Here is a 23,759-nt window from a genome sequence, read left to right as displayed (position 1 = left end):
AGGAACTGGGAATCGAACCCGGGCCTACCGGGTGCGAGTCCGTCGCCCTACCGACCGAGCCATTGCAGGCCTTAGACAAGTACTGGCTGTTTTACTTTACAATCTTTGGAGAGTTTCGAAGACATTACGCGAGAGTTGCAAATTAACTATTGAAGAGTGTCTTATTTTTTGGAAAAAAGCTGGAATACCTGTTCAAAAATTGGATAAATGTATTACGAAATTAGAAAATGAATATGAGCGACTAAGAAAAATTCAAAAAAATCCTTCGCGTACGTCTGACACTCAAAAAAAGAAAGAAACAGAATACGAAGAAAGTACAGATAGATTGTTTGACATTACTAATGCCAGTGCCTTGGACATGATGGAAGATGAAGATGACAAAAAATGTTTACTTCATTAAAAAGGTTATTATGCTTGCGAATTATTGAATCTTACTTGTTACTACCTTTATTCTCAGTTATTAAAAAAATAATAATTTCCAGAAATTAGGATATTTGAAAATCCTAGTTTTAGTACAATAAATGCAGACACGAGTGAACCATTGACAATGGAAGTAGAGAATGAAGGCTCCAATGCTGAAAAGTATGAAACATTAGCTGCCATTGAAAATCGTATGGCAGTGAAAGCTTTAACAATATTACGAAAAGCGCCAAAAGGTATACAATTAACTATAATTGATTCAATTGAGTTTATACTAATAAAGGGAGAAAAATATATTATTAAATTAACTTTATTCTTATTTAGAATTTAATTTTTTTACAGAACTGATAGATGAGGTACTTGGACCTGAATCTGAATCGCCAGCTTCAAAAAGCACACCACCTGCAAAACGGCGAGCTACCGAAGTAGTCGTTACTCCAAAACTGGGTGCTGCATTGGACAAATGTAAAATAAGTAAAAGGGCCGCGATGCATTTGCTAATGGCAGCAGCTGATGCGGTTGGTATTGATACGTGCAATTTAGTAATAAATTCGACAAGTATTCAAGAGGCTCGTCGACAAATACGCAAAGAACGATATGAGGTTATTGTAAAATTTGCGCCCAATCTGTTCTCTGACCTATCCAGCACCATTTATTAGGATGGGAAATTACTTCCAGAGTTGTTACGAAGAGAAACAACAGACAGATTAGCTATTATTATTACATGTGGAAAAGTTGAGCAACTACTAGGTGTCCCACAAATACCTTCAGGTAGTGGAGCCAATCAAGCTCAAGCAGTATTTGATACTATAAATGATTGGTCTTTGCTGGATAACATCGAATCTCTGTGTTGCGATTCAACATCTAGCAATATCGGCAAAAGAAACGGTGCTTGTGTATTACTCGAAATGTTAATGAACAAAGAATTGCTTTGGTTAATCTGTAGACACCATATGTATGAGCTTGTTCTCAAATGTGTCTTTGAAACAAAATTTGGAAAGTCTACCGGTCCCGATGTATCACTATTTAAAGAATTTGCAAATTCTTGGAGTTCTATAGATAAAACAAAGTACAAGCCTGGAATCAGTAATAGTTTTGTGAATGAATGTCTTCAAGATGTAAGAGAACAGATATTAAGTTTTTGTTCTGAGAATTTAAACAGAGATTTAATCAGATGTGATTATGAAGAATTTTTAAATTTAGTGATCATTTTTCTTGGAGAAAACACGACTAACGATGTAAAATTCCATCCACCTAGAGCTATTCACCATGCCAGGTGGATGGCAAAAGCAATCTACAGTTTAAAAATGTTTATTTTCCGAGAACAATTTTTGCAAAATAGGCCGGACGTTGAGGTAAAATGTCGAGATGTGTGTATTTTTATAATAAGGATTTACACACAAGCTTGGTTTCTTGCTCCATTTGTTGCTCAAGCGCCGATGCAAGATTTAAACTTTTTAAAGTGTTTGAATGAATATAAACGTATTGACCAAAGTGTATCTGTCAACGCAATAAAAAAATTCAGTAACCACCTATGGTACTTAACCCCGGAGTTGACTGCATTGGCATTCTTTGATCCTAGTATTTCAGATGGCGACAAATCAAAGATGTGCAAAGCTCTGGAGTCAAGCTTTAGCGCTTTCGTTTATGAAAAACGTATCTTGACGAATGACCAAAATGTGACTGATTTGGTAAATGCAAATATTTACGATTTTATTTGCAAAGATACTAATACATATTTTGAGCGCTTCAAAATCAACACACGTTTTATGGCAAAACATCCTTCAACGTGGAAGAAAAACAGAGATTATATTCGTGCCTCGGAAGTCGTAAGAAATCTCAAAGTCGTCAATGACGTCGCTGAAAGAGGAGTCAAGTTAATGACTGAATTTAATCAACTTTTAACGAAAGATGCTAATCAAGTGCAGTATCTAGTATCTGTGATCAACGATTATCGTAAATTGTTTCCAGACAGTAACAAAAATACATTAATGAAGCAATATGGATAAATATTTGAAATCAATATGCGATTTATAAATAGTTTCATTTTATAATTGATGAAAATGATTGGGCCCTTGCCTCAAATGTGATATGCAGTTAGAAAAATTTAAAAAAAAATACTGGTGAAATATAAATATTACAAGCTTTATTATTTTTCATTGTATACTTATTTCATGCTCATTGTACCTATAAAGTAATCTTTTAAAATGGTTTATTCGGGAGACGTAGCTTAAAACTATTATCTATGTAAATATGAGTTTATAATTATATTTGTTGCAAAAGTTCGTAGTATTAAAAAATATTGCCAGACTTTTTTTTGTAAATTTTCGTTCTTTTTTTAATTCTCGCTACAGAATTTTTTTATTGACATATAGATGGCACCAGTGGGTTCAGTGGCTGATAATATATACTTTTGGAAATGAAAATTAACCGACTACGAGTTTTGCAAGGCAGTTAATAGTCTTTTTTTCTGCCTTTTTCAGCGTTTATCGGGAATTTTTGCTTATAGTATTTTTTTGTCGCTATATAGACAAAATCTAATGGTACCATTCGATTCAGGAGCTCAAAATACATAAGATAAGGTGGTTTTGATAATGAAAATCCGTGAATTAGACTGGTTTTTGGAAGGATAAACGATTTTACCTGTTTTTCCCATTTAAAATGCATGGGAAATTTCTTGTGCTTTGAGGCACCTGTTAACTCATTCCGAAAAAATTCAAACCTGTTTGCGCAAGGTTTTTGGAACATATAGAAGTGATTTTCACCCGGGAATGAAGTCCCCGAAGAAAAAAAAAAATTAACGTCCACCCTAATGTATATATGCATATATAAAAATATCCATTATTTATTTTAATCAATACTACGTATTGCAACGGTAGTCGATTCAATTAATCGCACCGTTCGCGATTCTGAATTTCGCGCGTTAGTTCTAAGTATTGAGAGAGAGAGGGGGCGCGCGATCTTTCAAATTAGCAGTTACGTCTCAGCTGTTGTGACAAGTAGATATCGCCGAAGTTATTTGCACTGTTTTTTCTCGCCGACTAATAATTACTGGTCCATAATAATTACGCGCGTGAGTGCAACAACGAGACCTACAGATTGCAGTGTTTTGGTAGCAGCAGATTTGCAGCTGATAGGTGGTACGAGGCAGCACAGTTGATAACCTAGGACCGGAGGCAGTTGATATTTTGCTGACATCAACAATTACGGCTGATCACCGTAATTGCACCGCAGGGTAGGTGCACCTCCCTTTATTATCGCATGTCAAAATATATTTATTATTTTGCTCAGCCGCGTTAGCGTTGATAATTCTGTATTCGCGCCGAGCGTTAGATCGCGCCAATATTCGAATCTTCTCTCTCTCTCTTTCTCACCGGAAAATTATTTAATTGTAAATCCTATTCGCGTGCGTCAGTCTTTCGGCCCGACAAAGACTGTATAGATTTTTTATGAATAAACTTTATTAACTTATTCGCCGATTTCGTCATATGATTTTCCTAATAGTTTAAGAAATTGAAATAGGCTTAGGTGTTAATCCTATTACGCCTAGGGGATTAAGCGGAGAAGGAGTAAAGTCGCTCACACTTCAAACTCATCGAGTGTCACGAGACATGTGACTTAAGGTGAGTTCAACTCCGTTTGATAGAAGACAACAAAGAGAAATCATCTGACGTTAAAGCGAAGACACGTACTTACATACGTGATTAACGGAGCGGCGGTTTGCTCTGCATCGTGGGAGTTTGCTTATAAATAAATTTCCCATTTTTGCAAGGATTCCCCCCCCCCCGTTAAATGGCGCCCAACTGGTATTAAGACCCGTGTCGTGCGAATAGGATTGTGCGTCGAAGGTAATCGACGCACGAGAGAGAGAGACGATTGCGCGAGCGCTTAGGGAGGTTTGAGCGGGTGGTAGAGCGAGATCGCGAGCGGTACGCCCTCTGCTGGGGAAAAAACGAAACCACTTCGAACCTTTAGCTAAAAATTGTTAAGAATATTGTAATAAGGGCCGAAAGCGATAATTATTGATAGGTCGAAGTGATTTCAGGTCGTACGGGATAATCAGGTGTTAACCCATTTCAGCCACAGTTTGGTGGATAAAGGGGGGTTGGTAGCACCTGATCGACGATAAAGGCAGAGAGCGTGACCCAAGCGTGCAGTTCAATTATTAGCCAGGCGGAGCAAGCAAACAGCAGGCTCCGACCTTAGGTAGGATATTTTTATAATATTTATAGAAAGTTTACGGAACTGCACGCGCTCATAATCTCGCGAATTTGAGCCTTATAAAAGGAGGCAATAAGGGTAGTTACACTAAATAGTGTATACCCCGCTCATACCTTGGGTGATAGGAAGCGGTAGTGGTCGATTAGGCCGAAAATTTTAAACCTCAACCGCATCCTACACCCGTGCGGAGGCAAGATGGCTCTGTTTTGACAATTGGGCATTCGAGCTGACCTCCGCACAGCGCGAACGCTATTTAGCGGAATTAGAACTGCGCAAGGATGGAAGTGTCATCCAACAGGCGGCTAGGCTTGGGAGATGGTTGCTGGGTGAGTACACCGCCACAGATTTTCAAGAGACCACGCACAGCAAAGAGGTGGCGGGACGCAGGAGGCGATCCCGACAAGCGTGGCTCGACACAGTCTACGACGAGTTGGAAAACTCCAACGCGGATGATAACAGCGACCATCCCCTCAGAATCATCAATAGGGAGGGAATAGCATTGACTGATATGTCAAGAACATTCACCTGCCCAGATGAGGACTCTGAAGGTGAAGCCAGCCGCCATGAAGAGGATGAACTCGTCCAAAAGGCCCTCCACACGCAAGAACAGAAGGAGGGAGAAAGGAGGCGGAGCAATCCGGATCTCAGGTCGCAGGAAACCTGCACCCGGAAGGAGCCTCAGGAAGAATTGTCCTTGAGAGAAGCCTTCCGAGAAATAGAGTACCTGAAGGAAGGAGTCGACCGTAACCACAAACTGGTAGGTCGAATCCTGGAAACCCTACAGTCTCTGCAGGGAATACAGGTGTGTGCGGAGAGCGAGGCGCAGGATATGCGTCTGCGAATACGAGAGCTGGAAGAGACAATGCATGATATGGCCAATGCAAGTCGTTCTTCTCTGCGCGACTCGGTTCAACCACGTTCCGCACGTAATGTGGACTTTCAGGACACATACACCTGTCACTACGACTCTGGGATCCCGGGAAGCACACCGGCTCCTCCAAGACCACAACCCAGAAGGAGGGAAGTCACCCCACCGGAAGTCCTCCAAAGAAGAGGACAGGAAGAGGATCCGGAAGATTATGGGAGATCCGAACCTGTTCGACAGAGGAGTCGAAGCGGATCAGCTGGCACCGGACATCAAATATCCTCAGGGCTCTCCACAACCCGAGATGTTGGGAAAATTGTCCCCGGATGGAAATTGAGGTTTGCGGGCAGTAGGGCACAGAGCGTAGATACGTTTCTGTCAAGGTTGGAAGATCTGCGCGTAGGTGCAGGGCTAACTGATGACGAAGTACTTTGTTCCGTATCAGAGATCCTCGAAGGTAACGCGAGGACCTGGTTCGATAATAACAAGTACCAGTGGCTCAGTTATACAGAGTTCGTCGCGGACGCCCGGGACTGGTTCGGCACAAGTACGCAACAGCAACAAAGGCTATTGCAGGAAGCTCAGAACCGGTTCCAGGGCGAGGACGAACTAGTGCAAGACTACGTGTCCAACCTGGTGGCTCTTGTCAATAGACTAGAACCACCCATGCCCTTGGAGAGGTTATTAGACTTACTCCATGCAAACCTCCTTCCAAACATCCAAATTCAGCTGCGTCGGAGCGAGATGAAGTCGATACGCGAATTCAACAGGAGGGCGACCGAAGTACAGAACACCTTATCTTACGGTCGTCGTCCACGTGTATTCGCTGACCCCAATTCGACGATCTTCCCTCAGCACGCCTACCAGCCGAGCAAAAGAACGGCTGGTAGTAAATCCCAAACCGCTGCAATGGCCAGCGAAGGGAAAGAGCGTGGGAAGAAGGAGGGAGATCCGCAGCGCGGACAGGGAGTGGAGAACCCTGCCAGGAGGCCTACCGAACAAGCGTCGGTATCGGCTACGCAAGCTCCCACTTCTGATAAGAAGATAGAAGAACGTCTGGAGGGCATCGAGCGGATGTTACGCAAGCTGGCCAATGACAAGCAAGGCAGCCCTCCAGAACAGCGTAAGAGCCGATGGCGTGGGGGAAGGAAAAATTCCCCTTCTCCCAGGTCTCCTGGCGAGCGGCGAGATGGGCAGAGGCGGAAGATCGACTTCACCAAGCCTCTCCAGTGTTCCGCTTGTGGCAAGCTGGGATTCAGTCGCAAGTTCTGCCCAGATTGCAACAAGGGAAACGGCAAGGAGAGCGAAGAGAAGAGGTCATCTTCGCGCCTCCACTAGATTCGACCTCTCGCCGCGGGTCGCCGATGGGAAACAGCAAATTGTCGGCGACCCAGGGATCCAAACAGGTCCTGGAAGGGCATCAAGAGAGTCCAGGACCTAGCAGTACGTTAGAGCAGAAGGCGATCGAATCTGATGCCAGCCATCGGCAGAATAGAGCAGTGGTCATTCTGGAAGGACCAGATGGCCATATACAGGTTGTGGAGGAGGGGGAAGATTCCAGGGAAGGCCTCTCCACACAAAAAGCTCCTCTGCCGAAGAAATCCACAAGTAAAAGCAAGTCTATCGTCGTCGCAGCAGCGGAAGGAAAAAAACTGCTGAAAAACACGACGAAGGGAGGCAAAGATGCAACTCGTGGATATGACCCAGAGGATGAGACCAGGTGGTGGTTGCGGGTAGACATAGGTGACTTTAAAATTAGAGCACTCTATGATACCGGCGCCTCATCCACGGTCATGGGTCAATTAGGGCTGAGATTAGCATCGGAGATGGGACTCGGGTTGAATGTGACCAGGGCGGGCGATGCAAGGCTTGCTGATGGACGCCCGTGCCCTATAATTGGTCACGTGATGTTCCCTTTTAAAGTAGGGGGAATCACGAAGGCAATCAGAGTCGCCATTACGCCGCTGCTCACAGATGACTGCTATGTAGGCGCGAACTTTATAAGAGAGTTCCGCGCAGTTTTGGATCCCGATGAGGATGAATTATGGCTTAAGGACGCCCAAGTGAAAGAACCAATGGAAGTGGCTGGAATTGATGGTACGGCATTTTTCGCACCGGTAGGACTATGGGAAGCCACGGAGTCACAGCTTGAAGAAATTGAAGACCTCGTCGGAAGATTGATTCCTGACGGAGGTCAGACTTTAGGTTGTGCCGTGGGGGTTGAGCATGAAATAGATGTTGGAAATGCTCGACCCATCAAACAGAAGTACTACCCAGTCTCAGATAGAGTGCGAGAGGAAATGCACACGCTGGTCAAAGATATGCTGGAAAAAGATGTTATAGAACCAGCGACCGGCGGATGGTCAAGTCCGATAGTAATGGTAAGGAAGGCTGATGGAAAATATAGGTTTTGCGTGAATTATCAAAAGGTAAATGCAATTACCAAACCTGATTCCTATCCTTTACCATATATGAACGACATCCTAAGACGGATAAGGGATGCAAAGTTCATATCTACTTTGGACTTGAGCAGTGCGTACCATCAAATTCCCTTAAAGGAAGGATCGCGTCCAATATCAGCGTTTACAGTTCCTGGATTAGGGCACTTTCAATTTAAGAGAATGCCCTTCGGACTGTCATACGCAGGAGCGACCTTCCAGAGGTTGATGGACAAGGTGATAGGCCCGGATATGGATCCATTCGCTTTTGCTTACCTTGACGACGTAATTGTGGTTTCGTCGTCCTTTGAGGAGCATAAGCGGCACCTAGAAATGGTATTGAAAAGAATTCTAGGTGCGGGCCTAACCATCAACAAAGCCAAAAGTCACGTCTGTAAGACGGAAGTCAGGTACTTGGGAGTTCTTGTGAACCAGGACAGAGTAAGACCAGATCCCGAGAAAATACGCCCGATATTAGAATATCCAACACCCCGAACTGTCAAACAGGTGAAGCGATTCATGGGAATGACCTCGTGGTATAGACGTTTTATACCCGACTTTGCCATGATCGCTGAACCTATAAACCGCCTGACAAAGAAGAATGTACGTTTCTCTTGGGAGGAGGAGCAAGAGCGAGCTTTCACGAGATTGCAGGAGGCGATGACTTCCGCCCCAATACTGCAATCACCCGATCCGAACGGTCAGTTTGTATTGCAAACTGATGCCAGTGATAGTGGGATCGGGGCGGTTCTCGCACAGGATGTCGATGGAGTGGAGCGCGTAATAGAATACGCCAGCCGATCACTCAACAGTGCTGAGAGAAATTATACGGTCTCCGAGAAAGAGTGCTTGGCAGTAGTATGGGCCATTGGAAAGTTCCGGCCGTATATTGAAGGGCATCACTTCAGGGTCGTCACCGATCATAGTTACCTGAAATGGCTCCACAATATGAGAAATCCCACTGGAAGATTAGCGCGATGGGCGCTAGCATTGCAAGGTAATGTCTTCGATATCGAATATCGAAGGGGGGATCTCAATGTGGTGCCAGACGCTTTATCTAGGGCCTATGAGGAGGAGGGGATTGAAGTGAGTGCTATAAATAGTCGGCCGGAGACCACTGACGCCTGGTATTTGCAACAATACCAGGAAGTATGCCAGGATCCACACTCTTACCCCACTTGGAAGGTGGTGGGAGGGAGACTGTATCATTATCAGCCTGATGAGGATGGTGAAGGGTCCATCGACAACGATGAAGCGTGGAAGCTTGCGGTACCTAGGGAGAAAAGGTACCAGGTGCTCCAGGAAGTCCATGATGCTCCTACAGCAGGACATCAAGGACGAGAGCGTACGGTCTCCAGGGCTAGGCGCTTGTACTACTGGCCTAAAATGTATGATCAGGTCAGGGAGTACGTAAAGAGTTGCCCGGTATGTCAGCAGTGCAAGGTGGAACAAAGAGCACCTTGCGGACTGATGGGTCGTAGACAAGTGTCACGACCCTGGCAGGTGGTGGCCGGTGATATCACTGGTCCATTTCCCAAAAGCTCTCGAGGTTTTGAGTATATCCTAGTCTTTGTAGACTTGTTTACTCGCTGGGTAGAGTGCATTGCAATACGCAAAGCCAATGGGAAGACAATCGCAAGGGAATTACACGAGAGGATTGTCACTAGGTTTGGCGCGCCAGAAGTATTCTTATCGGATAATGGAACCGAGTTTAAGAATCAGGAGGTTGATTCATACCTCCAGATGAACGGCATCCAGCGCGCCTTAACTCCCGTGTATCATCCCCAAGCGAATCCCACAGAGCGAGTAAACAGGACACTCAAAACCATGATCACGTCTTATGTAAGCCGTGATCACAAGAGCTGGGATGAACACCTGTCAGAGTTCAACTTCGCGTTGAACTCGGCAACTCATAGCGCCACCGGATATAGTCCTGCGATGCTCATGTTTGGGCGTCAGCCAGTACCCCCTTTGACGTTCAGAAGAGCCCAAGATCAGCAAGCCCTTGAATGTTCGGAGGGTCAAGCTGTAGAAGATTGGGCCGAACATATGGGGAAGCTTCCTAATTTATGGTAGAGGGCTAACTCCAAGTCAAAGGAGGAAGCTGCGCGTCAGGCGGCTTATTATGACCGGAAGAGACGGCAACCCGAGTTTAAGGTCGGAGATTGGGTTTGGAAGAGGAACAGGATTCTATCTTCAGCTGCTCAAGGTATTTCAGCTAAATTAGCGCCGAAATATGCCGGTCCGTACGTGATTGAAGAGGTTTGTGGTTCCAACACGTACAGGCTAGGCAATCAGCTGGAGATCCTGTCTGAGCTCTTCCATGCCAAAGACCTTAAACCATATTACGGTCCGGATGAGGATGAGGAAAGCGAGGAGGTGATCGAACCTCGCGAGCCGCCAGAAGAACTGCCGTCGGAGGATGCGAACGATTCCGCGAATACGCGCGAAAATCCGGGAGGGGATTTATCAGATAGCGAGCGGGTCCAGTTAGCAGCCCCCACGGTCGTAGATAAAGTTCCCACCGAGACGTCGGAGTTACCGGTATCTGCCCCAACTAAGAGAGGTCGAGGTCGACCTCGAAAGGTTCCAGAGACGGTCACCGGTCCAGCGAGGGGCAACAACTCTCCCGTGAAGGTGAATAGAGGGAGAGGTAGGCCTCGAAGGACCGTGCCCGTCGTACAAAGGACGGTTGGGCCGATAAAACCGAGCGGTAACCGACGAGGGCCAGGACGTTCCCACAAAGAATCGCGAGGGAGCGTATAACTCGGTGGGATGCGGCTATTATTAGGATTGTTTCTTCGCGCAGGGAGATTCATCCGAAATTTGTTGTTTTTTGGATGTTTCAGATGGACCGGAGAATCGTCGTCGAAGAGGAGACCTTCGAGGTGGTCACGCAGATGCTGTTAGATCTGCAACTGGGCTCTGATGCGACGCGGCTAATTGAAGATCTGCGGAGCTTCGCCAGGGTCCAGTTGGAAGGGACCACCCGAAGGGATCGGCGTAATGCCTCGGTGGCAGAGGTTCTCCGGGATTCGTCGCGGGTCGCCCCGAAGAAGGCTTCTCGGGACGCTTCGACACAGACCGAGGACCAGGACAGTGTCGAACGTCCCAAGTCTACAATGGACCAGGGGGTGCAGACCCTCAAGTCCGGCGTAACCCTTACGTCGGACAGTGCGAGCCAATGCCCAGGACCCAGGGAAACCTGTGGGGCCTCGCACTGGGTCTGCAATCATTCCCGGATCCCTGAGCAGCCTACTCTCCTCCTCGACTTCAGACACGTGCGTCTGGGGATCAACGAGGTGGGGAGTGCCTGGCGGTTCGCTCAAGAACTCCAGTCTCAGGTGCAGGAGCACCTGAGACGCTTTTTGAGCCGCCAGGGCGCAGAAGAGTTGCTCGGGGAGTGGGCAGGGATGGCTCAGCGTCAGAGGGCCTATGGAGAGGCCCTGCTGCGGGTGGATAACGGAGAAGAGTCCTCCGCAGCGCTCCCGGCGCCGGCTCAAGAGAAGAGAGCCCCGGGAGCTACTGACGCTGGACCGACGCTCACGGTCCATGTGGACGGGCGCATGGCTCCTGATACCACCATCGTGGTTAGGTCGCAGGATGGACGTGCGACCGCCACGGTGGGAGGCGTAACCATCGTCGCCTCACAGGGAGTCAGTGCCCAGCAGTCCCCTCTGGCTGCTGAGCAGCCATCACGAGGACGGGAGGCTGCTCAATCTCGGTCGCAGCTAAGGGGCTGCTACATCTGTGGAGAGCCTGGGGTGACCAACTCCCAGCGGTGCCCGAAGAAGGCTACACACTGGCGCTACTCGAAACATCGCGCGCCAGGTGTAGCCAAACAATGATGTAGGCCCTGGAGGGCAAATAAATTAGCCGAAATAAAGAAGGGAGTGTTTATTTTGTTTCCTTTCCTTCTTTATTATTTTCAGGTTCATGATGGCGGCGAATCGCGGGTATTCGTCCTGCCCGGGTAGTCAGGACTTGGAGGGGGCTGCAACGGTAGTCGATTCAATTAATCGCACCGTTCGCGATTCTGAATTTCGCGCGTTAGTTCTAAGTATTGAGAGAGAGAGGGGGCGCGCGATCTTTCAAATTAGCAGTTACGTCTCAGCTGTTGTGACAAGTAGATATCGCCGAAGTTATTTGCACTGTTTTTTCTCGCCGAGTAATAGTTTTCCTGGGACAATTTCGTGCGTGAGTGTGATAACGATATTACAGCAAGTACGGGGCTTCGGAAACAGTTTGCAGCTGATAAGCAGAGTGAGGCAGCGCAGTCAATTATTCAAAGGACAGAGGCAGTTGATATTTTGCTGACATCAACAATTACGGCTGATCACCGTAATTGCACCGCAGGGTAGGTGCACCTCCCTTTATTATCGCATGTCAAAATATATTTATTATTTTGCTCAGCCGCGTTAGCGTTGATAATTCTGTATTCGCGCCGAGCGTTAGATCGCGCCAATATTCGAATCTTCTCTCTCTCTCTTTCTCACCGGAAAATTATTTAATTGTAAATCCTATTCGCGTGCGTCAGTCTTTCGGCCCGACAAAGACTGTATAGATTTTTTATGAATAAACTTTATTAACTTATTCGCCGATTTCGTCATATGATTTTCCTAATAGTTTAAGAAATTGAAATAGGCTTAGGTGTTAATCCTATGACGCCTAGGGGATTAAGAGGAGAAGGAGTAAAGTCGCTCACACTTTAAACTCATCGAGTGTCACGATACATGTGACTTAAGGTGAGTTCAACTCCGTTTGATAGAAGACAACAAAGAGAAATCATCTGACGTTAAAGCGAAGACACGTACTTACATACGTGATTAACGGAGCGGCGGTTTGCTCTGCATCGTGGGAGTTTGCTTATAAATAAATTTCCCATTTTTGCAAGGATTCCCCCCCCGTTACAGTATACAAGTCGTATAACTCATTATATAATATTTCACTAAAAGTTTAATAAATAATTGTAAATAAAAATCTTTTTCCTGGTAAAAAAACAAAATTTTTTTTTAAATTTGAATATTTTACGTTGAATTCGTATTCGTTGAGTAAAAACGCATAATTTTTGCTCTTATGATTTTTTTAGTTTGACTCATAGTTTTTGAGTTATGAGCTGTTGAAAAAAATGTGATTTTTTTTACATAAAATTAAAAAATTCCCTGAAAAATAAATAACCGAAATTCTGCATAGCGTATTTTAAAGAGGAGTACTATAGCTTTAACCTCCATTTTTTTTTAATTCGATTATTTTTAACAAAGTTATGCCAATTTGAAAATGGACGAAAAAAAATGAAAACTTTTTTTTTTCATTTGTTTATAAAAAATTAAATAAATATTATTTTTCAAAATATTTTCATCATATATTGAAGGGCTTGGTACAAGCTTCAAAACGTACTTTGAATTTTTTAGATCGGCTGATTCCTTATAGAGGTACAAAAACTTCAAAGTTTGAGAGATTTTTGATGGGGTGGCCAAATTTATGTGAGCGGCAGTGTAGTTTAAGCCACAGGGGTATCAAAGGGTACAATCATTTCAATTTCGCATGACAAATTGGGGATGAAAAAAATATCAGCAAGATGGGTGCCGCGTTTGCAAACAAACGAACCCGCGTGGTCACCTCTGAGGCACTTTCGGCACGCATACGTCGTAATCCGGAAGACTTTTGTCGTCGACTCGTAACTGTAGACGAAACATGGGTACACCACTACACTCCTGAAACCAAAGAACAGTCCAAACAATGGATTACTGCAGGAGAACCAGCCCCAAAGAAAGCAAAGACAGTAAAGTCCGCTGGCAAGATTATGGCCATAGTTTTATGGGATGTGTATGGAATCATCTACATCGACTATTTGGAAAAGGGGCAGACGATCAGTGGACAATATTATGCGTCATTATTAGGTTAGCTGAAAGAAAAAATTAGAGAAAAACTTCCTCACTTGAACAAAAAAAAAATGCCTCTTTTTTCAAGACAATGCTCGAGTTCACACGTGTGCAGTTTCGATGGCAAAAATTAAGAATTTAAATTTCGAATTAATTGACCATCCACCATATTCGCCTGATTTGGCTTCCAGCGATTTTTTCTTATTTCCTAACCTCAAAAAATGGCTTGCCGGACAACGATTCACGTCGAATGTAGAAGTTATCGCCGAAACAAATGCCTATTTTGAGGGTTTTCAGAAATCATATTTTTCTGATGGCTTAAAAAAACTGGAAGGCCGTTTAATAAAATGTATCGACCTTCAAGGAGATTATGTTGAAAAATAAAAAAAACATTACATACGCAAAACTTTTTTTTCCTTCTATTTGTAAAGACTTATTGATCCCTCCCCCCCGTATCATTTTTTAATACAGGAGGAGAGAATTTTTATGGTTGATTAGTTTTTTTAGTGGCTTTCCAGAGCGAATAATCAGTAGCCTCAGTTGCAGTTAAGTTAGTTAGAATATTGTTTATATTTTCATTTTTTTCGTCGTAAAAAAGTTTTTTAAATTCTTTAATAGACCTATTATATTTTGTTTTATCTGTTGATAATCTAGTCTGTTGCCAAATTTTTCTCAACTTTCTTTTTTCTTTTATTTTATCTGTTACTACTTTGGAATTTATTTGTTTTTTATTTTGTTTTATCGAGTACGTAGGGGTCGCATTTTTAATGGCTGTATAGATGTTGTTATTTAAATTTACAATCGCAGTATCTATATCTTGTTCTGTTTTTAGTGGTATGTTACATGTAATTTTATCATTTATTATTGCTCGGTAAAGATCTCAATCTGTTTTTTTATTATACAAAAGGCTTTTTTTTGTCTATTTTTATTGTTGAGTTGAGGTTTATAATAACTAGGGAATGATCTGAGGTTAGGTCAAGACACGATTCAGCTGTTAGGTATTTAGGGCATAGTCCTTTTATAATAGCGAAATTTATTAAATCCGGTAGTTTATTTATATCTGAGGGCCAGTAGGTAGGTTTGCTTATTAGTATTGGCGTTAAGTTTTCCTTTTTTATTACTGCATATAAAGTTGCTCCTTTTGGATTTGGAGTTATTGATCTTGATCCCCACCATAGATGCTTTGCATTATAGTCTCCTCCTGCGTGAAAACGGCTTCCCAGGCTATCAAAATATTTTTTGTATTGTTCCTTTTTTATTGTATGTTTTGGAGGACAGTATAATGCCGAAAGAATAAATTGATCGTTGCTGTCTGTGATCGCTACATTGCTTGTAGGTAGTCGTATTTATGTGGTTCTATTTCGTGGTGTTTAATAGTGCTTTTTATTAATATTGCCGTTCCTCCATGAGCCTTACCGTCAGCATGGTTTGTGTTATATAATGTGTATTGCGGTATTTTTAAAAAGTTTTTATTAGTGAAATGTGTTTCTGATATTAACACGATGTCTATATTGTTTTCTATCAGAAAAGGTTTTATTTCTATATTTCTTTGCACTAAACTGTTAGCGTTCCAAATTACTATTTTTATTTTTGTGTTCATTGTGTCTTATTTATGTGCGTGGTAGGCAGATTTAGCATCGTATCCATCTTGTTTATTAATTGAGACATCAGATGAGTCATCATATTTACCAGTTGATTCTCATTGTTATTGTTTACTATTGGTTGAAGTGTCTACATTTGTTTTGATTCTTTTTGTGCTGTATTTAAATTTCCGGCTGCAGCCTGCGCATATGAGACGTTTGATCTAATGATATTTTCTGTACTTGTTATTTGTTTTGGTCTTAGAGTTGGAAATAATTTTTGCTGAAGTAATGTTCTTGCACTGCAGCCTTTATAACTAGCTACGTTGTTTCCTTCACAGTTTGCACATTTAACTTCTTTTATTTTTTGTTGAATGGTACACTCCATTGAAAGATGATTATTAGCGCATTTAACGAAAACTGGTGTTTTATGACATAATTTTTTTGTATAGCCATATTCTTGACATCTTAATGCATTGAGGAATTTCTCTTTTTTTATATGGTTTTTTAAAATAGATTATTTAGTTCATTAGTTTGTTAATTTGATATATTTCTTTATTATTTTCATTTATTTTTATTTCTACAAAAAATATTGGTAAAGGTTGTTTTGTTATTTTGTATTTAATATTAAAAATTTTTATTACTTTGTGATTGAAGGTTTCGATTTCTTGTTTTGGATCTGTTATATTGACCGATGCATGCATGTTTTGAGTACAGCTTTAAACGGTTTCTTTTCATTTTTTTTGATAAGTGTAAAATTTAGTTTGTTTTTTTTTCTAACTTTTGACTTTAGAATCTTGTAGAGCGACCCCAAAAACATAAAGTAAGTCATTTTTAGACATATTCTTGATGTTTAAGTACTTCAAAAATAAACATAAAGTAAAGTTAAGATTTTTGGCTTTTTCTGCGTTCAAGACAGTCCTGAGGGGGCTGGAATAAGGGCTTAGCGCCTATGCTTTAATAGGATGGAATCAGTGTTACTAACTCAAATAAGTAAATTTAATGTTCTGTAATTCTATTATATTTTAAACATTACTGCACTTGAGAACGTATAAAATGATACAAATTGAATAATATTAACGCCCAATATTTGTTAATCATGTTTTTTAATTTTTTTAATTATTTTTATGAATGTACAAAACCAAGTAAAGATTTAGCAACATTGCATGATTGAAATTTCATTTCCTTATGTTGTCTGCCTTCGCGTATACATGTACATACATATGCGAGTGACACGAGGCGTCGAGGCGGCTGTATCTGAACACAACCTCCAGTTGCATATATTTTGATTGTCGCAAAGACTTAATGAGATTTTATTTACAATGTCAGATGAAGAAAATTGCGAAAGGTATTTCTGGAAAGGTAAATTTGTCTGCAAAAAACAGCACAAGCGAGTACTACAACGTACTAATATGGGAAAATAAGAAAAGACTGTAAAAAGAATCCAGAGATGGATCTTACAGAGATCAAATGTAATTTGCAAGGAAATCGTATAGTCGACTAAGCTTATATGCCTAAAAATATTTATTGTACTATGTGCAAAACAAGGCTGGATTTACAATATATTGAACAAGAAAGTATAAGAGGTGCAGCTTCTATTTTTAGTATCAGATGCCATGAGTGTTTACTTATAAATACACTAAAATGCACTGGAGAGAAATACGAGTACACTAATCTAGTTAGTGGAAAAAGTGTATTTGCTATCAATACTAAACTAACATTGGGTATGTATTAATATTTAGCTTAGTATTTATAAGTGTATGATATGCTATGTACATGAGGTTGATTTGTAATGTGTATTTACAGGAGCTATTCATACTGGTGTCGGTGAGACGCATATTACCAAGTTCTTTAGTGTATTGGATTTGCCAGCAGTTGATACACATACTTTTAAAAAAATATGAGAGAGTTATTATAGAAACAGTGGCAAAAGAAAGTTGTTCAGAGGCAACTGCCATGGAGCAGCTACTTACTGTTGAAGACATAAATGATTTGAAGAAGCTATTGTAAGCTAATCATAAGCAATGCACGCGCTATATTGGAAAACTAATATTTGCATGACTTATTTAACGACAGTCTGTTGAGACTTTTTAAAGTGAATTTGAAATGGTCATAGTGATTTTTTTTTTTAATAACTATTATGTATATACTAATTGATCAACTATTTACAATGATTTTTTACAAATTTATTCGTAATAACTACTATATACTCGTACACGTTAATTGATCAACTGTTTACAATGATTTTTTATAAACTTATTCGATGACATTGCATTACATGGTAAATTATACAATCTCATTGATTTATCGTTTACAGTGAATTCTGTATTAATTTATTGTTATAAGATTTTTTTATGTTATAAGTTTAAAACTATGTACAACTATTATAAGTGCATTGCGTGCAAATTAATCAGGTTATGATATATTTTTTCGTTATATATGAATATACAATAATTTTAATAACTAGTAATATAGTACACAATTTAAATTTAAGCAACAATGTATAAATTTACAATTAATTATTGATAATTTCAATAAATTTCAACTAAAAATATTCAGGAAAAATTTATTTCATTTATGATTTCACTTTTATTTTCTTATTAGGCGAGAAAATTTGCAAGAAGGGTACTTTATTGTTAATGTAGATAGTGATGATAGCAGCAAACCTATTGTCAGAGTTTTTGCATCGTTTGACATGGGCTGGGGCCAGAGAGGAAATGGTCACACGTATGATAGTCTTAATGGTTATTCTGTTCTAATAAGCATGAAAACTAGGAAGGTTCTAGATTATTGCAAGAGGAATCGTAAATGTCGAACTTGTAACCTTGAACTTCATACAGAAAAAAGATATCGCATGATTGCCAAAAAAATTTCACAGGTATTGCCAAAGCTATGAAAGCTAATGGTGTTGTCCAATTAGTTAGCAGTAGTCAAATATTAAAAGAGCATAATGTGCAAATTGGCGTTTTTATTGGAGACAATGATAGTTGTAGTATTTCATCGGTACAAAATGTGATTAATTATACGATTGTTAAGCAATCAGACATGAATCACTCTATAATAATGTAGGAACTATGCTCTATGCTCTAAAAATAACATCAGATCCAGATTATCAATTGTCAGGTAATGCGATTAAACACATACAACGCTGTTTTAGTTACGCCATCTATCAAAATAAAATAAATGTTAATGGCATTCAAAATGCCTTATAAAATATACCTTATCATTTATTTGATATGCACCGAAATTGTGGAGATCGGTGCAAAAGTAATAACGTTAAAGAAAATTCGAGTAGTATTATTTTAAAGAATCCTATTTTATTTGAAAATATATAGAAAATCTTTCATAATTTATCTGCAAACACCTTTAAATTCGTTGGTGCAGCGAGCAGTCAGGCAAATGAGGGCCTGAATAACTTCATGTATCGTAAAAATCCAAAAAGTTTAATATATAGTACCTCTGAATCCACTGATTACAGATTCAGTGCCACTGTGGCCTAAAAAAATTGTTGAGTATCGTACTTACAAAGATGTTTAAATAAAGCCGGTATTAATCTCAAACAAATGTTAAATAAACATGTTGAGAAAAGTCAAAAAATAAAATGCTTTTACACCAGCTTTTAAAATAAATCGATTAAATTTAAAAGCCAAAAGATCTCAATTGAGATATCAAAAAGAAAATAGTGAAGGAGAGATATATCTTATTAGTATGGCTTTGCTAGATGAATCTTCAGTTAATGACAAAAGCTGTGTAAAAATTTTAGCTTATAATTCAAATACTTTTAAAACCAGTGATGTAGCTACTTTATTCTTTGACCTTGAAACTGGTGGATTAAGTATGAAGAATGAAATTTTGCAAATATGTGTCAAGTTTGGGCAACACATTTTTAAGTCATTCATAACTCCCACTCAAGCAATAAATTTAACTGCATCTAAAATAAATGGTCTTACTAAGGTCCATAAAAAATTATTTCAAAATGGAATTGAAGTTGAAACTGTCTCAAAAATTAGTTTTTCCAAAGCTATTGAATTTTTTACAAAGTTTAAATAAAAAGGCATATAACTGTACGTTTGATTCAAGTCGCCTGATTTTAGTTTTAAAAAATGTATGCTTGCTTAAAGACTATGAAAAGCTCCTTGAAGGATTAAGTGATTCATTAGTGTTATTTAACAAAAATACATTAAAAGAGAAAATTGTATAAACTTACTACTTTAGCAGCTGATCTTCTGGCTCTGTCTTCCGAAGGTGCTCATGACGCTAGCTTTGATGTAATTTTATTGGAAAATTTGGCCACACAGTTTTTGGCCATTGATGAAATTATTGAAAATAAAAAAACTATTGGAGACATAGGTACTACGTTAGACAACAGCGAGAATACGTAGAAGTTATTACCTTCGTTTTCTCCCATGAATGGAATTATCTCCGTTGGAATGAAAAAACTGCTATATTCCTCAGGCATTAGTTATGAAGAAATAATATAAGTTTATAAATCAGATGGGGAAGAAAAAATAACGAATCTGTTGGAAGGAAGCGACAACGGGAAACCAACTATAATAAAATCTAAAAAAATACTCCAAAATATTTTGAACTTCTTGAAAACTCAAGTGTAATTATTTATAAATTGCAAGAAAAATGTACAAAATTTATTAAAATTATTTATGTGCAAAAGATTATTGAGTGTTTATTCAAAAGTCATTAACAATTAACTGTTGTAAATAAATTATTTATTCTATTATTGTGTTTCTAATAATTAATATTTATGTGATGTTAAATAAATTACGTCTATATTATTTTTAAATACACAATTAAAGAATGAAAATTACGTTATATTCAATTTTTCATAAACTTCGGATATTATGATATATTAAGATATTAAGAAAAATATTAAGATATTTTTATTGTTGTTTCATCGAAATGCATGGTAAGCCATGTTTTTTAGAAACATAAAACCAATCTTGATTTATTTCTCTTTCAATTCATGTTAACAAATCCAAAATCTGTGCTTTTTTCATCGAACTATTCCTATCAACGGAGGTCAATTTACTCGTCTACATAAGAAGGCTATGCAAAAAAACGTTACTATACGCATCGATGTCTTCAAAACAATGTAGTCAAAAATTTTGAAAAAAATCAAACATCATTATTATGTTCTAGTTTACCACAGTTTTCAATTTCATGACAATCTGTGCATTTTCATGAAACTCCTGAACCTCTTTCAATCATAACGTATTATACATAGAAAACTCGCGATACACAACGTGAAATAGAAAATGTTATCCAAAAAATATGTGGATAAAACGCTAGAAAAAACAATCTAATTCCTCATAGATATTTCTTAAAAATGTATTAATTAGACTCAAACTTCCTTAGAATAAAAGACAAAATCCTTAATTATCTATTGATAAATATATAAGACAGACCTATTAATACACACTCATCTGTAAGTTTCACATTTTTTAAAGTGTTTTTATAGAAGAAATCCAAGTTATATGAATAAATATTAATAAATTGCGTATATTTTATTTATATGCGTTGTTTCATCACAAACTAAAATTTTATTTTAGCTTATGTTTTGGAAAATTTAGCCAATCGCCAAGTTAACTTATACATTTAGTATTTAGTATACCTATATGATTAAATTATACATTAAATATTTTTCAAAGTTTTTTTTATGATTAGTACATTACGATACAAGTGCGGGAAAATAGATTCTTGTCTCGTGTGGCGTTTACGCCCGAGCGAAGCGAGCATGTGCCTGAACATGTGCCGTACCGTATTTTTTGATACGACGTGTGGAAAGTGCGATTTTCAACGCACGTTTTTTGCCGAGAGTGCGGGAAAAACGCACTTCCCGCACGGAGTGTCGAAAAATGTTATACGCATATTTGTCATTAATACAACCACAGCTTTTTTAAAAACTTTAATTTTTACTCTATTTAATTTACTATTATTATTTATAAGCACAATTATATTTCATTCATCTTTCAATTATTAAGCACAATTTTTAAATAATCAATGAAATAAACGAATCTTGTAACAAAAAAAAAATATTATAATCTATTTTATTTTCCTTCGAAATATTACTAATCTCATATACAAACAATGGTTAAGGAAAATCCCTCACAAAAAATCCCTCAAAAAAAAAATAGTTTCAACCACGTGTTCTGCAAAACCTTTCATTTTTAATAACAAATTTAAAACATTTGAACGTAAATACTAATTTGTTGACAGACCCTTGAAATGTATACAACAATCCTTCTCCACTACTCTAATATCCGGGCTATTAATATTAACGAATATAGTTTCTATTTGTTATTAATATCAAAGTCTGAAATGAAATTTATGTCAATAATTGCCGTGGCAATTTGAATTTTATATGTCAATCGCGTTTTAACTAGTATTTATTATATATTAACTATCTTAAAATTTCAATTTTTTTTTAATTTTAATAAAATACCTTATTTATTGTATAAATAAAAATTTCAAATAGAAAGTTATTTGAATAATTTTTTTCACAATCAATAATTTTCAATATTTATTGTTATGCAAGCATACATATTTTGAACTAGCTTAATCAATTCAACCATGAATTAGTAATTCTAACTTGGCAAATGCAATCTAAAGTATAATTGCCATAAAATAATGCATAAAAAATATAAATTAGTAGTAGGATTTATTTTACCGAAGAGAAGGTATTCCTTTAGCATAACTCTTGCCATAATATTGAAGAGGAATTGATCTACACATTTCTTTTGCATAAAATTTAATATTGTAAGTATGATCTCTGATTAGCGAAGGAGGAAACATACTACCATCAGAACCTTCAACCTTATCGCATTTTTGGTCATGCCAAATATTTCGATTACTTCTTCCATTGAAATATATTGTATTTCCAAGATTTCTTATATCATCTAAACCAGAACTAATCGTCAGCCGATCCTTTGATACACCAGCTTTCTACGATTTTATATGTTAACATTATTTATGTTATTAAAATATATTTGGTATATTTTAGTAAATATATATGGAAATATAAAATTTCGAATATAAGAGTCTGATAATTTAATATTATTAAAAAGTTATTTCCTTCGCGATATAAAATTATGAATATAAAGAGAAGTAAAATTAAATAATAGATATTTTATGCATCACATTACTTACAAAAGCTAGAATGCCAAAGTTGTCGTACGGAATATTCTGTTGCCAGGATATAAGGGGCTTAGCTAATCGAAAAAGCTCATCATCATAGCCCCAAAGATAACTGTGAACGGGTAATTTGAGGAAAGGCTTAGAGCGTATAGTAGAAAGTACGGCGGTAAGTGAAAGTTGGGCGATAAAACTCATGTCCCGTGCAAAGGCTATGGCTGTGAAGAGGGGCACATTTGGTACTGTTAGTTGCTCATCATCAGGACTACCACCCTCCCATTGATAACTACGCATCTCCTGGTAACTTATTTCATGTAAATTGTCGGCAATTTTTGGCTTTATACGTGCAACAGTTTCGCGGTATACATATGGTCCGATTTCATGTACATGCAATTTTGCTGCCCGACCAGCCTCAAAATCCTCTACATTTGTGTAATTGAACACATGAATCCGATACACAGCACGTACAGTTGGATGTTGCCACCAAGCAAAGCTCAAACTACCGTTACGCAGTTGAAGTCTAGACACTATTGCATCACTGAACACTTCCGTCAACCAGGAAACTGCGCACAAACTCAAGCTCAGAACTACCAACGAGCTCAGGAGCCAAAACCCAGGCCGATTACGTGAGATGCCTATTTTTAAATTTCTTTCTACTGCCTTTTCCATATTTCTTATGTAACTTGTATATTACTCCTGTATATTATTTTCTTTTTTTACTCGTTCCTTTCTTTTGCTTCTACTTCTCGTCCTTTTTTTCTGTTTGCCCTGATCGTTAACAACAATTTTCTGTTCTTAATATTAACATACTCCACTTGTTTAACAACTTGCAGTTTGTTGAATAAACAATTGCTCTTATGCTTCGTCGTACACTTTATACAATGTCTCCATTTTTCTTGTTTATCTTTACACGACGTATTTATTTCTACTGAACATCTCATATCTCTATCGTTGCCAAGATAACCTTCCCAAACATTCCGCTGACCCTAATTAAGCTATCCAAATCGAATGTCTCCTTAAATTACTCAATCAGAATGCTAATATTTTTTAGATATAATGCTACTGATAACAGTTAATTTTTCAATTTGTATTACTTTTATATCCACATTTTACTTTTAATTACCTTGTATAACTTTTAATCAAAATTTGTATAAGTTCAATCTATTCAATACATACTATAAGAATTAATTTATATTATTCTTTTTTT

The 23,759-nt window shown here is 38.8% G+C and overlaps 1 protein-coding gene across 4 annotated transcripts in view; it reads right to left on the bottom strand.

The window, feature by feature from the left end:
- LOC131669695 (lysosome membrane protein 2-like) overlaps nucleotides 1–23,433 on the bottom strand; it is a 193,838-nt gene extending 170,405 nt beyond the window's left edge. For 2 of the 4 annotated variants that reach the window (XM_058944777.1, XM_058944795.1), the window contains exons 1-2: nucleotides 22,568–23,433; nucleotides 22,089–22,363 (exon numbers count right to left, since the gene is read on the bottom strand). In XM_058944777.1, coding sequence (XP_058800760.1) covers nucleotides 22,089–22,363; nucleotides 22,568–23,221 — 929 coding nt within the window. In that variant the 5' untranslated portion in view covers nucleotides 23,222–23,433. The remainder of the gene's footprint in view (nucleotides 1–22,088; nucleotides 22,364–22,567) is intronic. The other 2 variants (XM_058944769.1, XM_058944787.1) reach the window with 1 other exon arrangement.
- Nucleotides 23,434–23,759: the final 326 nt, after the last annotated feature.

The sequence above is a fragment of the Phymastichus coffea genome, unplaced genomic scaffold (genome assembly GCF_024137745.1).
Source record: "Phymastichus coffea isolate CEN01 unplaced genomic scaffold, Cenicafe_Pcof_1.1 PCOF00008, whole genome shotgun sequence".
Lineage (NCBI taxonomy): Eukaryota > Metazoa > Arthropoda > Insecta > Hymenoptera > Eulophidae > Phymastichus > Phymastichus coffea.
Note: the sequence above shows the minus strand (reverse complement) of the source record. Positions and strands in the feature narration are given on the sequence as shown.